This window comes from Sorex araneus, chromosome 10 (assembly GCF_027595985.1).
Source record: "Sorex araneus isolate mSorAra2 chromosome 10, mSorAra2.pri, whole genome shotgun sequence".
Lineage (NCBI taxonomy): Eukaryota > Metazoa > Chordata > Mammalia > Eulipotyphla > Soricidae > Sorex > Sorex araneus.
In genome coordinates, this window is record NC_073311.1 from 38,615,465 (window position 1) to 38,631,291 (window position 15,827).

Below are 15,827 nucleotides of genomic sequence, written 5' to 3' on the forward strand. Positions count from 1 at the left end.
GCCCGGCGAGCTACCGAGAGTATCGCGCCCGCACGGCAGAGCCTGGCAAGCTACCCATTGGTGTATTCGATATGCCAAAAACAGTAACAATAAGTCTCACAATGAGAGATGTTACTGGTGCCCGCTCGAACAAATCAATGAGCAACGGGATGACAGTGACAGTGACAGTGATATGATAAAGTATGTATTTCAGATAAGTACCAGGAATACATAAAGAGTTTTTGTAAAGGAAATGTTGGGACTAGAGAGATAGTACCGTGGTGCTTGCCTTTCACACTGCTGACCCAGGTTTGATATTTAGCACTCTGTATGGTCCCCTAATTACCACTGAGTATGGCCCCAAAACAAAACAAAAAAGCTTATTGAGATTTCTTTCAGGAATAAATTCCATTTAAGAAGTTTAATTTTTGACTAATTTTCTATAGAAATTTCAGTGAGGTGCAAGTTTTACAAATCTTTATTTACATCTGACTGTAATACTTTGAGCATAACGTTTAGTCCAGTAAAATAAGTTTTTCATTTTTGAAAAGCTATTTAAAAATTATTGTTTGGGGAATATTTAGATAATATTTAGAATGTACACAGGGTATTTTCTTAAACTTCACTTCCTTTGGAAGGAATAAAATTTCACTTCTAAACTTCCTTCCTTTGGGAGGAATAAAGGATTCATATAAATGACACTGTGAGTTATTGATTTAAAGCAATCTTGGTAATTCAGTCTGAAGAAACAATTTGATTTAGAATAAAATAGGAAAAATCAAAGAACTTCAGCTGAGTCTAATGCATAATGAATTTTTGCCTTCAATATAAACTTTTGGGGGTCAGTTATTAGATTCTGTGTGGTATCAGGTTTGGTACTTCATATGTCTACGTTACAGTTGGAATCATAATTTATTTCTTTGTCCTCAACCATTTTCAAACTTTGTGCTTTACATGGAGAAGATGTGCTATAATTATATTAATAGATAAGTATATTTAGAGATAACAAAACTTTTACTGGGCGAATAGAGATTTCTAGGGAAGAGAAATGTTATGTGGAGGAAATATCGTGAAAGCAAGAAGGGAAGGCTGGTGGAGCCCTTTCAGATGGTACTTGACTGTCAGTGCCGGTCTGCTATTTCATTGTACAGCCCAATGATGTGATGATAGTGGGTCACTACTTGGTGCTTCTTGGGGATCAAATTCAGGACCTCATTCCACATACTGTCGAATGGCCCTGGTTATGGGTTTTATACTGTGTCAATGTGAGAAAGGATTAGAAAAAGTAAGTGTGAACTGGTTGGGCTTTGAATGTCACACAAAGACTTTATTTTGGATGACATTTAGGGAATTTCAGTTTTTGATTAGTAGAATGTCAGAATCATAGAATCTTTGAATTGCAATATAAAACAAATTAAAAAAATCCAAAACTCAAGATATTTTATTTTTTGCATGTTAGTAATAAGAATAAGTGAATTGTGTAGGTCTGGCCTCTATTAGTTTTTAATATATTGCTTTCTCTCACCAAGTGATAGTTCACACTGTCTTAGTACTATGTGGTTTTCTGTTATATAAGTGTGCCATGATTTGTTTATCCATTCGCTTGTCAATGGACATGGTTTTAGTTTTTAGCTATTACAAAAGCTACTGTGAATTTTCTTATATAAGACTTTCTCTGGGTATAAATTTTCATTTTCCTTAAGTGCAAAATACTCTGGAGTGGAATTGATGAGCCTTTATGGTATTCATGAAAGTTTACTTTATTAAAAATTGCCAAGAAGTCTTCCAAATGTTTCTAAAATGGTTGCTACTTAGCACTTTTGCCAGCAATTTATATATGACCCAAGTGTTCCATAGTTATACTTATAACAAGTATTGTCTTAACTAATTTTAGCCATGTTGGTCATTTAATGCTATCATTGTGGTTTTAATTTGTATGTTTCTGTGTTAAATGAATTGAAATTATTTTCATATACCTGTTGTGTAGTGAATACTTGGGTCTGTTGCTCATTCCTGCATTAGTTCATGCTTTTCTAATTAATTTATAGTTTATTGCAACTCTAGTTGGGTAATTATTTTATATACACATGTTGTGTACCTCTTTGTGTCATTCTCTCTTTAATAAGTTTTTAAAGAATGAATGGAAGTTTTTAATTTAACAAAGTCTAATATAACTTTTCTTTATGCATATTTATTACCTCTTAAAGAATCGTACTTGCTCCAAGGTCTTGACCGAATGTCCCATGCTTTATTTTAAATAAGGCTGTGTCATCTTACCTTTCTTATTTATGTCTATAGTGAGCTATTTCAATTGAATATTTATGTATAATATAAGAAATGGTTTAGCTTTGCATAGACTAAAGTAATTTTGCTGGCTTTATCTATTGCAAATATATTTATTGTTGCCATTGGAATGACTGTGAGTGGTAAGAGGTTTTGACCTGCATACTGTACTAGGTCTGGTAAACCAGAACCAGAGATTTTTTATTTTTTTTAATTTTTATTTTTTTAAAAATTTTATCACAATGTGGAAAGTTACAGAGTTCTCAGGTTTATGTCTCAGTTATACCGTATTCAAACACCATCCCTTCACCAGTGCCCATATTCTACCACCAAAATCCCCGGTATACCCCCCGTCCCCCACCCCAACTGTGTAACTGATGAATTTCACTTCATTTTCTCTTCACTTTGATTACGTTCCATATTTCAACACAAAACTCACTATTGTGAGAGTTATATCCCCAAACAAGATAACCCTAATAAGGAGGCATTTGATAATTAGTTTTCCATTCAAAGATTGTATGTTTTCAGGTTTTAGAAAAGGTCGCGAGGCCGCGTTAGCAGCCGCGCGGCTCGGATGTGTCCCAGTCCCGAATCCTGGAGCCATGTTAGTTGCTGCTCAGTGTCGCCAGGGTTCCATCTGGAGAAGGTGTGCTGGCGGCACCTCCTCCTTCCGGCCCTCCGGTGTTGCTGGCCCCGATTCGGGTCCGGAGCATTGTCCGGGCCACGTTGCTCACCAGAATGCCTGCCGCTTCTCTGTGGATTGTGTCAGCAAGATGGCGCCGAGGGTGGGTCAAGGGCGTGACTTCCGGCGGCCGGGACCACTTGGAGTTTTGGGCTGGCGCCGCCCCACTCCAGTGCCCCCCCACGGCTCGGCTGTGTCCCAGTCCCGAATCCTGGAGCCGTGTTAGTTGCTGCTCAGTGTCGCCAGGGTTCCATCTGGAGAAGGTGAGAACCAGAGATTTTTATGTCTCTGTTTTCATGTGCTTCTTCCAGGGTAGTTGGCATCTCTATAGGATCTTTTGGTATACCTATACATTGCAAACCTGGATTTATTTGGAGAGCTAGCTTTGTGAACTTTGACAAGTAACTTAACTCTTAAGTCTCAATTTTCTTTATCTCCCAAATAAGAATAATAATATATTTTTGATAGGATATGTGATAGATTAATAGTGGACTTTAGGGTGAGCCTTTATGTGATTGCTATTAATTAGCACAATTTATGAAAATCATTGTGATTTGCTTTTCCAAACTAGTTTAATCATTTTAGATGGAATAAATTTCCTCTAAATTCCAATTTAGTTGCCAGTTGTAACTTTACCTCAGTAATCATATTTTGTATTTTAGATTAACTCAGAGAAGGCAAATGGACTTTATTGAGAATTGTTTTCTTCTCTCTTTTCTTTGAAACAAATATTCATATAGCTTTTTGTGTGTGATTTCCCCCCTCATCCCCCGTCGTCCTCCATAGGATTCACAGAGTGCTTGGTCTGGGAAATACCATTTGACTTCTATATACATGAAAATATGTATGTAAATTTTGCATATTTACATGCCACAAAGACCAAGGAATGTTGGTCTTGTGGCTTACATACTTATGTTTCCCTTTTATAGGCAACACAATAAAAATATTTATAGATTTTTCAAACCTTTTTTTTTTTGCAACACTGGATTTACCAAGTCGTTCATGATACATTTGTCTCAGGCATTGGATATTCCAACACCAATCCCACCACCAGTGTGGCCCAAGTCTGCCTCTTTAGAATGCACAAAATAAATTATTTCGTATTGCTTGTTACAACTAAATAACTAATGGAATTAGTAAAAAATACTTTTAAACATTTATGAAAATTGTTTTTATTCTACCATGGGGTCATTAAGTCTTTGTCTGAGGATTTACTAAGCTGTTCTTGCTAGTTGAACCTCCTGTGTTAATGTTTTTATTTCTTGAGCTTTGTTGGCTTCTATCTTACTTTCCCCTCCAATTTGGTATATTCCTTCTGGGATGTCAGTGAGGATGCCCCAGACATGTGAGCTGAGAGACTGACTGGTCTGCCCATGAACTTTTGTGTCCAGTTCATCTCTTCCGAGATGTAATCATGAGTCTTCTGCTGCCATGTATGCTCATCACTTGATTCATCTTTATGATATTTTTTAAAAGTAATTTTTCCTCCTAGTTTTTATTATGGTTTATTGTTGTCATCTGTTCAAAAAAATGTAAGAAATTGAAAAAAAATAATATTTCTCAAAATGTATTTAAAAATTCAGATTTCATGGCTTTAATCAATATTTATAAAAATTTCAAGTACGTCAAATATTTGACATAATCCAATTCAGATATACTTGCTAACCCAACCCAATTTCTATGTTGATTACTTTAGATAGCATCTGGGCTATTGAGAAAAATAGTGGGCAGGCCAAATCTAATAATTAAATTAAATTGTTCTGTCTTGTTTCTTTGAATAATCAAGAAGTTGAAATCTTTAAAAATATCAAATTGATTTCCGAGTGAAAGTGACAGAACCATGGCGTCTCACTGAATCTGCATTATATTGAACTTCATATTGGAAATGAGATTGCCTGAATATATTTAGAATCTTACTTTGAAGTGTCTGAGCTGAATTGAAGCTATTAGTTTTATGTGGTTCACAGTGTCTTTCTGCAGCGGAAAAAGAGCCTTCTGCTTCTGCAGCATGCCAGGGCTGACAGACTTCTTAGATTATAATTGCATGTCACTGTTTGGCAAGTTCAGCAGTTTGGGCTCACAGATGGGTTAATATGTGCTGCCTTTCTTAAACAGTAACTTTTAAAAAGGAATTAAAAAAGTGGATCAATGAAATTGACTTAGGTTTAAGAATAATGTTTAAAATACGTAGCAAGCATTCTGTAAAATTTTTAAGTATAACGTATTTTGGTGTATGTTAAATCCATTTCCTTTTGCTTTTGCTTTGGGTCCACACTTAGCAGTGCTCAGGGAATAACTCAGAGATCACTCCGGATACCATAGAGAGTGTTGGGGATCGAACCCCAGTCAGCCATGTGCAAGGCAAGTGCCTAGCCTACCTGCTGTACTATCTCTGACCCCCTGAATACATTTTCCTAGGTACATTTTAGAAATGTTCAGTATAGACTTTAAGAATTAATAAACATGGGGGACTAGGATATAGCTCACCTATCACAGCACTTGCTTTGCATGTTTGAAGCTCTGGGTTCCATTCCCTGCACTGCAAAACGAAAAAAGACCTGGTGACCTGGTGAGTGTAATCTGAGGACTCAGGGGAATGCCTGTTCTTATAGTTTTGTTGCAAATGCTGTTTGTGACATTTTAATTTTGATCTCTGATTTACTACTATTCTTTCTGTACCTTGCCCATTTTTTTCTTCTTTTTTACTTACTGTGTTGGTATATCCCAAGACTGGGGTTTGATTTAGTAAGTAGACTCACCACACAATCATACCCATAATTATAACTCATTACAATGGAAAAACATATCAGAAAAGGGGGAGAAGGCACATTGGGTGGGTGAAGTCCCTAAGAAGCCAGGAATGAACTAAGTTTTCTCTTAGTGAGGAGGATCCACACCAACATCAAATTTGACAACAGTGTATGAAGACGTGAAGACATTGTGTCTGTCAGTCAACCTTGTTTAAAGCTCAGTCCCAAGGTCTTACTGGTGACTGTTTACTTAACTACCTTCTACCCCAAATGTCAGAATTCCAGACTCTCAAAAGGAAAGCCAGGATTTAGCCATGGTTCTTCCATAAATTACATATTTTGCACAAATACTTGACATAATAGTGGGCCACTTTTTTCTCTCAGTGAGTCACTCTCTTAAAAAAGGAAGCCTTCCCAAAGCCAACAGGCATGCACAAATTCAGGAAGAATAATTTATTACCATAGCCATAATTAAAAATTACCATAACAAAAATTAGAATAACTGTAGTCTAATCAGTATTTTTCAATTGATTTTAAGCAAAACAGAAAGTTGTTCAAATGTTCAGTATTTTAGGGGTTATTACTGAAGTGTGAAGACTGGAAAGTAAGTCATTGAGAATGGAAGTAAATGATAACTTGTGTAGTAATTGGTCAGCACTTGAAATTTAAGATTCTAGAAATCATGAAGATGGAGTGGAGGGAATCAAATGGAAACTATATGTATACATAGGTATGTATATATAGTTATTACATATATATAATATTTATATATGACAGTATGTATGTATAGGATCTAGTTTTGTGCAGTGTTTATATACAACACTAAACCCGAAGTGCAAGCTGTGAAAGAAGAATTTTCTAAGCATTAGAACAAAGTTGTAATTCATTGGTGACTTTTTTTTTTTTTTGGTTTGGGGGTTAAACTTGGCAGTGTTTAGGGGACCATATGTTCCTAGAATCAAATCTAGATTGGCTACATGTAAGGCAGGTATCTTAACTTCTGTACTGTCTCTCCAGCCCCAAATTTGATACATTTAACTACATAAAAATAAAAAAGTCTGGGTTGGAGAGATACTAAAAGGGATAAAAGCATTTTGTCATCTCTGACACCATATGTAGTCTCCTGAGCACTGCTGGGTATGGTCCAAAAACTGAAAAAAAAAAAATAAAACAAACTTTTGATAAAAGCTATAAAACATTCTACATGATTGTAAATGAAACATTTATCACTGGTGAAGACATACTTTTATTAAGAACTTGCAAATTAGTACTTGTGAGTTTTAATAACAAACAGTGGACTGATAGACTCACAATGTACAGCACACTACAGTTGGCTACCTCTACACTGGTGACCACATTTAACATGATTTGGGGGCACAGGAATGACTCTATAGCCAGGGCCATTTCCCCCATGCACAGTTGAGTGGAAAAGACAAAGATGGCTTTTCTTTAAACCACTGGCCACATTAGTAAGAACTATACATCGTTGTACATTATTTAAAAAAAAAAAAAGCCACTAGGATGGTATAAAAATGATAGCCAGTGCTTCTGAGTTTTTTGTTGACTACTTTTTCTCTAAGGTAGAGAATTATCTCTATACTCTGTAATCCGTGTGGAGGTAACCCAGTAGAAAATTGGAAATTCACCAAAGAAGGAAGGTCACTTTTTTTTCAACCAAGAACATTTGAAATATGAACAACAATGAAATAGAAATTTTCAGCAATTAACAATTTTTAAAAATAAGAAGCAGGTTCCTGGTCTCTGGAGGGAACTTAGTTGCACAGCTTTAGATTATCGAGTAAACACATCTATGTATTATTTATCATTTATTAGAATCATATAAAGTAGATTACTTGCCTTAATTAAAAACTGCAATCAAATATTTGCAGTTTTATTATATCAAATAGCAAGCTGCTTTTATTTTTGGCCTTTGGGCCATACCATTTGGTGCTCAGGGCTAGCTCCTAGCTCTGTTCATGGGTTCCACCTGGTGGTGCTCTAGGGACCTTATGCAGTCCCAGGGGTTGAACTGGAGTCAGCTGCATGCAAGGTGCGCACATTATGCCCTGGCACTATCTCTCGACCCAGTCGCTAGCTTCTTATTCTTATGGTATGTTCCTACTTCTTATGCTTCTTAGGCTATGTTCAAATAGATTCTGGCTGGCATGCTACTCTCAGTGGCACTCAGAGGCCCGTGCAGTGTTGAGGATGTAACCAGGGCCTCCTGTGTGAAATCATGTGCTCAGCCCACTGAGCAGTCTGTTCAAACAGATTCTGGAACTGCTCAAACAGTTCCATATGTTGAGGATGTTTAGCAAATTCCTGCTGTAGCTCATCACCAGCAGGGGTGAGGGTGGGAACTTTGGGGCTGTGATCATAACATATTGGTAGTACACATGCTAGCATGTGCACAGTTTTAGGTTCAATCCTAAGCATCACAAATAAACAGAAAAGAAAAATCTTTGAACTTTATAAACTTTAACAGTCTACTAGGTCTATGACTTTATGCTGTTACTTTTAAAATTATTTATTCTGCTTGTCATTTAATCTAAATTTAGGTTATATAGCACAGTGGTTGGGCTTTAGCCCTTCACTCGGCCAACCCGAGTTTGATTCCTTCGCCCCTCTCGGAGAGCTCGGCAAGCTACCGAGAGTATCTTGCCCACATGGCAGAGCCTGGCAAGCTACCCGTGTGTATTGGATATGCCAAAAACAGTAACAATAAGTCTCACAATGAGAGACGTTACTGGTGCCCGCCCGAACAAATCGATGAGCAACGGGATGACAGTGACAGTGAAAGTACCATAACTCTTTGAGCTTTTAAAGTCCTGAAAAAATATTTCAAAAATTAATGTTTTGCTTTATGTTTTGGTCGGTTTGTAGTTTACTCCATAGCATTGTAATTCACTAAGAAGTTCTGTCTTTTATGGTTTTTTGTTTGTTTGTTTGTTTGTTTTAGTGTAGACTAGAGGGAAGATTTGTCTATTCCAATTGATATACTTTTCAACAAAAATGATTTTTTTTTCAACAAAATGAAACCATTATTTTCCATATACACTTGAGTTGTTAAAGTGTGGCGTGGCGCCAGTTTCAGTGGCTAAACCATTTAGCTTGCTTTGGGCATTTGGTAACAATTGCTCACTTTGTTTCCTTAGATAATCTTACAATAATCCTAAATAATTTTTGTTGTCAATAGCTAACATATAATGCTTTGCAAACAGAAGTAGAGTATGAGGTTTTGATATCTAAAGGCCAGTAGTGATTGGAACCCTTTTGAAGTGTAAGATTAAATAGGCATATAATTTGACTTTGGTTCTATGCCAGTTTTATCTTGCACTTGAGTGGGAAGCTGATCAGTGCTCATAGTACCCGATTCATCGCTTAATTCAGGAATATAACTTCAAAGTTTTTTTCTTAATACCCAGTTTCCTCCCCTTCTTATATATTATTCTTAATTTTAAATTCTCTTTTGTTGTTTAGTCCTTTGCATTAAATATAAAATACTTCAGTCTCATCACAGTAAATGCTAATATTTACTGTGATTAGAAAGGGACATTTTAGTAAAAGTAGATCAGATTCCACCAGTTTTAATTCAGGGCCCATCTACTCAAAAACTGAATCTTAATGTATTCTCGTCCAGCAGGACTAGAATGTCTCCACTGTCCCTTGGGACAGGTGTTGGAGAAAGGGCAGCATAGCCCTTAGGCTGATGCTCTTGAAAGAAAGTGTAACAGTCCACCCCCAGTCTTAGTATGGTCAATTCCTTCTTTGTGTTTAATTTTTAATTATGCTACAAGTGCTGAATTGCCGGTATATTGGGCGATCAGATAGATAATCAAACAAGTATATAAAAATATTTTAAATAGATACAGAAATCAAAATAAAGGTGGAATATTCTGTTTATTCTTCCTCATTATTCTCATACTTACTTGTTTACTTGGCTACGACTAGTAATTTTATTTACTGTGGATATCCTGTGTATATTAATCTAGTTAATCTTAATATGTTGTTTCTCTGAAAAGGGAAGACTGAAATAGCTGTACTTTGAACACTTTGACTTGATAAACTTTTAAGTCTGCCAGGTCTACAGTTTCATGCTTTTTTTTTTTTAAATTATTATTCTGCTTGTAATCTAAATTTAGGTCATGTAAATTACCATAACTATTTGGGCTCTTAAAGTCTGCAAAGATCTTTCGAAAATTAATGTTTTGCTTTATGTTTTGGTAGGTTGATCAGAAATTCAGTTATTAGAGTATTGGTACTTACAATTGTCATGATTAAAACATGGTATTCCTTAAAGAGACAAACTGGAAATCTCACATGATAGTATAGTTGGCACTTATATAATTTATGCAAAGCGTTCTTTTGAATGCTTATTATGAATGCTTATAATCCATGAAATGTATTCTTATTCTTATAGTCTGTTCGGCACTTGAAGTACTCCTCATTTAAGAAGTCGCTCTTGGGCAGCGTTTTTGATAGCGGAACCGTAACTCTCTGGGATATAAATAGTCAGAGCCCCTACCATAACTTTGACACTACACACAAAGCGCCAGCCTCAGGCATTTGTTTTTCTCCTGTCAATGAACTGCTGTTTGTAACGATAGGCTTGGATAAAAGGATCATTCTTTATGACACTTCAAGTAAGAAGTAAGTATAATATGTTCATTTTTTAAAATTTAGAAGTTATGATTATCTCATTAGCAGACATATTCCTAATTTGTATAGGCCTCTGATTAATGTTTAGGGGAACTAAAGTTTGCCTATTTATCTAAATAAGGCAGAATTTTCTCTTTTCCTTATGGAGGAAAATTGGTGAATTGTGTATATTTCCAAGCACAGTGGTTTTCAGCTGCTGGTCCACAGAAATTTCCTGCTAGTCTGTGAGAAAGTATTGCCACTTCTGTGTGATCCAGGTTTCCTGTTGGATAAAGGACAATCACTTTCTTCACTAATGGCAGGAAACTTCTGCAACCCACCGCTGGTTGGATGACTGGCGGTTAAAACCATCGCTTGCAGCATTTCTAGATTGTGACAGTAGAGGGATAGCATGTTAATGACTTCCCATCTTTATTTTAGCATGCATGCCTTCATACTGATCTTTTTCACCTAAATGCCTGGACATTTTTTTTTCAGCAATATTATTAATTTCACTTCTGATTAACTTATCATCTAAAACTATTAACATTGCAAGCTGTGCCATTCATGGTTGTGGGTGGCTGTCTTAAGCATTGTTGTTCATTTTCTATGGCTTCTACCTGCTGTTCTAGTAGCACTCGCTTCTCCTTTAAACTTGCGACAGTTTAAACGGTCTCCAGGTGGTTTGGAGACAAAATTGGCCCCTTTGATAACCACTGCTATAGAGCTAAGGGGTACAGAATTTTTGAATCCCTCTGAATCCCTTGGGCCTTTTTGTCCTCCTTACACTTATAGGTGGGCTTGTTTAGCTTTGAAAAGGAAAAAAGGGGAAAAAAATGCCACCAGAGTGCTACAGGTATGCTCAATACCAGCCCTGTGAAGGATTACGTGGAAGAAAGTGGTATTTTGAAAAGATCCTGTTGTCACTTCTTGTTACTCACGTCACTCCTTTTTTCCCTTTGTCTTTTTAAAATCACGGACAGAGAATCTTAGAGTCAGTATGTTTTTCCTCTCATCCCAGCCACTCTAGCAAACACCTCTGCCGCAGTACCTCAGTTTGTGTATTTCTGCATTTGAGTCCTGAGTCTTGAACCATAGGGACTCTGTATCACTGTGGTGGGGAGATGCACAGTGAAGAACTAAGTAGCAGCTGTTCCCCTGTGAAAGGTCATAGTCCTCCTGAGGCCTAAGCAGGTCAATAAATGCAAAAGGACTGACCCTGACTGCCTCCTAAACCCTTAGGACAGGCCCTTGTTTTTAGAGTGCTGCCCAGGAGTTCTGTGAACTCTGAAAGTAATTAAAGAAATGACGTCTAGAAGATAGAAGCATTTGCCTGTTAGAGGTGAACCGAGACAGGGTAAAGTGTTCATTTCTCTACATGCCACCAAATTAAATCTACTTCTAGATTTCTGCTTCCAACAGGTATTTGGAATATATGTGTGCTATTTGTCAAATTCTAATTTTGGTTTATACACCATAATATGCTCACACATCGACCAATACCCTATTTTCCTTTCCAAAGACTAGTGAAAACGTTGGTGGCTGATTCGCCTCTGACTGCGGTAGCCTTCATGCCAGATGGAGCCACTTTGGCTATTGGATCTTCCCGTGGGAAAATATATCAGTATGATTTAAGAATGTTGAAATCACCAGTGAAAACCATCAGTGCTCACAAGACATCTGTGCAGTGTATAGCATTTCAGTACTCTACTGGTCTTTCTAAGGTAAGATATTTTCTTCCATTTTTTGACATTCTTGATTTTACTCAATAAACTAGGTCAGATATGGACATTTTATATTCAACATAGAGTGGTTTTGCTTCAGAATCATTTTCCTGTGAGGAAAGCATTTAAAATAATTTCACTTAGTTTTAAAGTTTTTGAAAGTTTTGTTTTAATCCTGTTTTCTTTTCAAATATACACTGAAAGGACTGCTTTTTGGTTCAGAGGGAACTCTCAGATACACCAGCAAGCTTACCGTTTGTAAGAAGAAATATGTATTGTTTAATGGGGGATTTATAAAGTATTCATATACAGTATGTTACTGAGCTTTTAAATATTCCATTACATTTCAGACCAGTTTAAATAAAGGCAGTACAAATAAGCCCACAGCTGTGAGCAAACGTTCTGTTAATGTCAGTGGTGGACTTCAGAGTTCTGGAATTGTCAGAGAAGCTACAGTCCCTTCCCTCACCACAGTTCTGCCACAGCCCATGACGACGATTGTGGGAAAGGGGGCAGTTGCTGTTCAAGACAAAGCAGGTAAATGTAGCTTCACGCTAGTGTTTCCCGTCTCCCTCTCCTTCCTCGTTCCCAAATACGCGGAATAGCGCTTTCTTCAAGACTGAGAATTGAAATTCACTATGAAAATATTGAGGTAAAATTCTTGCTTCTTCCCTAGCAAAGGTTATAACTGATTATTATTATCATTTTTTAATGAAATCTACTCCACTTACTTTATTTAATAGCTGAGCTTCAGTTGTAAGAAATATTACTTTGTACGTGAGATATTTTCATCATTTTATAAATATTACCACATTTATTTGATCTGCCATATACCTTCTCTTTTTCTCAGAGAGAGAGAGAGAGAGAGAGAAAGAGAGAGAGAGAGGAGCAAGGGGGGGAGAGAGAGAGATAGAGAGACAGAGAGGAGAGGGGGAAGAAGGGGGTGAGAGAGAGAGAAACATTGAGAGTATTTTGGAACAAGACTTGAGAGTATTTTCGGCAGGGTCTGTTTGAGTTTGGGTAGCTTTCCTGCCCACTTTTTGTCATGCTATTCCCCTCCATGGATACTGTTTAATATTAAGGTAATGTAAATGGAGACAGTGTATCAGAAGTGCTGGTACCTGGAGGTTACTCAGTGATTTATGATGTTGGTAATTTCTTCACTGTGTACCATTGCAATTATATATTGATGTTAAACATTCAGTTAAAATAGTTTGAGAAAAGTTCATGATGCTGGACTGAAGGCACTGATTTAGTTATTGTGTACTCATTTGTTGCTTGTGCATATTTTCAGTCATGTGAGAAGAGGAGCAGTATTTTTAAGTGATGGCTTCTTTTCCTTAGTTCTGAAGGCTAGAGTTATATATGTTCAAACATGAGGATGGCCTAGAAAACAGGAGAGAAACTTCTTTTTGAGTTTCATTCTGGGTGTAAGCAGTCATCAGTAACAATGATGTACAAATACTTGGTATATTTATCTTTCTAATAGGTATTATTAAAGTTTACCTCATTAGGCAGGCTTGGATAATTTTAAATATACAGGCTGTTCTTTATTTTTATCCCAGTTTTCATTTGGGACCAAGAGGACAAATAAAATACTTTTTAATATTTTCATGCCAAACATTATTATTCCCATAGGTTAAACATCACTAGTATAAAGGGAACATCATGAATTGCACAATGTGTGATCTGAAGGGTGTTTTAAAATCATCTCATCCAAATTGCTAATTTGAAAACCTAATGAGCCAGGGATGTGGCTATTTCCCTTTGTTTGTTGAATTTCCCTTTGTTCCTTATTATTTCTATAGCAGCAATATACTGTTGCATATTCTAAGTTGCCAAAAATATTGTAAAAGGCCTCATTATCAGAAAAAAATTTATGATAATCATTTGATTGTATTTTTATGTATTAAACCATTGTGGCCTGTTGATGACAGTACATGTTATATGACAGTTTTTCTCAATTAAACAGGAAGAGTAAATGAGAAGGAAAGCATTTTCTTTTAAAAATATATTAGTGAGGAAAAAATATATTAGTGGAAATCCCAGACTTAATCCAGCTTTGGGTTTTTTGTTTTCTATTGATTTTGATTTTTTTATAAAATTGATGCAACATTTATTTTAACCTTCTGCACATTTAAGTGTGTGCCATTGAAAATCTCATTCGCCCCTGAGAGTCAATTCTACCCATCATATGCTTCTTCCATTTTTTTACCCAGCTTCCCTTCCTCCTTCCTTTCTTATAACCACTAATTTGTCTTATATTATAAAAGTTTATTATATTTTTTTCATCATTAGTTTTGTTTCTCTATGTCACATATAAGTGAAATTATAGTTTTACTGTCTCCATAGGCCTCTAGATTCATCTGTGTACTCAGATAGCTAGTATTTGCTAAGAGTTAAGTTCCATGGTAAATATACCCAATTTATCTATTCATTTCTGATAGGCATATGGGTTGTTCTATTGTAATGAAATACTGTTTTCTTTTAAAAAAAAAACTTAAGACAGTATGATTTACAAGGTTCTCTGTAATAGAGTTGTTTCAGACATCTAATGTTCCAACACCAGTCCCACCAGTAACGCCCTTCCCTCTACCAGTGTCCCTAGGTTCTCTGCCACCCCTCAGCCTGTCCCCTTGGCAGGCATCTAACAGATTGATTTCATATTGCTGGCTCCCACAAAACTTAAAGAAATGGCAGATTAAATTATCAGAAAGTAAATCAACAAAAGTCAATTTGTAGTGACTGATTGGTATGATTTTAACCTATGTAAGTAAAGAAATCAAAATCATTTAATACAATATAGTATACTGCCTATTCACGTTTACATAACTTGAAAGTTTTCGCTCTGGCATCCAAAATAAATTGCCTTAAATTTTATTTTGTACTTGGATCTTACTGTACTAATCATCATATCTTTCCTGACATAAGGCTTTTTTCCCCTGCCCTCTTGGCAGGCTTACATCAAATTTATTTATATTTATTTCATATTACTCAGTCCAGAAATCCTTAAAAGAATGGCAAATAGAATTATCAGAAAATAAATCAATAAAAGTCAATTTATGATGATTAATTGCTATATTTTTTAAACCTTTATCTAGTAGAGGACAATTGTTTGCACCATTAGTGAGTGCTGCGTCAGTACCACATGGTGGGAAGTTTCTCCGGTCCTTTAAAGGAGCTCTTAGAACATTTCTTGCAAAACTGGTTTCAAGGTTATAAATTCCATAAACTGTTGACTGCTCATGAAGCTCTGTATAGTTCCTTCAAACCTGAGCAATAATCTTGCTGGACATTCTTGGCGAGGTGTTCATTTCATTGAGTTTTTGTTCTGTGTCTATCATATTCTTCTGGCTTGTGGTCTCATTTGATAGATCTCCTATGCATCTTAAGGGCTTTCCTGTGCATATAGATTCCTTTTTTGATCTTGCTACGTTCAATATTCTGACTCTGTCACTTGATTTTGTCATTTTGAGTATAATGTATCTTAGAGGTTTTCTAATTGAGACTATTTTCACTGGGACCCTATGAGCGTTTGGATCTTGTTGCCTATAATAATCCTCAACTCTAAAAAGTTCTTACCAATGATTTCTTTAATATTTTTTCATCACATTTGCCTTCATGTTCTTCAGAGACTCCATTGATTCTTATATTGTTCCTCTTGAAATCATCCCATAGTTTTCTGGTGTGCTATTCATTTCTTTTCTTGCTGTATTCCACCTTCAGCTATTTCCTAATGATTTTCTTCTCAACCTATAGCTCCTCAGTTTT

At 36.2% G+C, this 15,827-nt stretch overlaps 1 protein-coding gene across 1 annotated transcript in view; it reads left to right on the plus strand.

Annotated features, from left to right (window-relative positions):
* NEDD1 (NEDD1 gamma-tubulin ring complex targeting factor) overlaps positions 1-15,827 on the plus strand; it is a 40,871-nt gene that overhangs the window by 13,328 nt on the left and 11,716 nt on the right. The window contains exons 6-8 of the mRNA XM_055118185.1: positions 10,115-10,344; positions 11,855-12,056; positions 12,407-12,593. Coding sequence (XP_054974160.1) covers positions 10,115-10,344; positions 11,855-12,056; positions 12,407-12,593 — 619 coding nt within the window. The remainder of the gene's footprint in view (positions 1-10,114; positions 10,345-11,854; positions 12,057-12,406; positions 12,594-15,827) is intronic.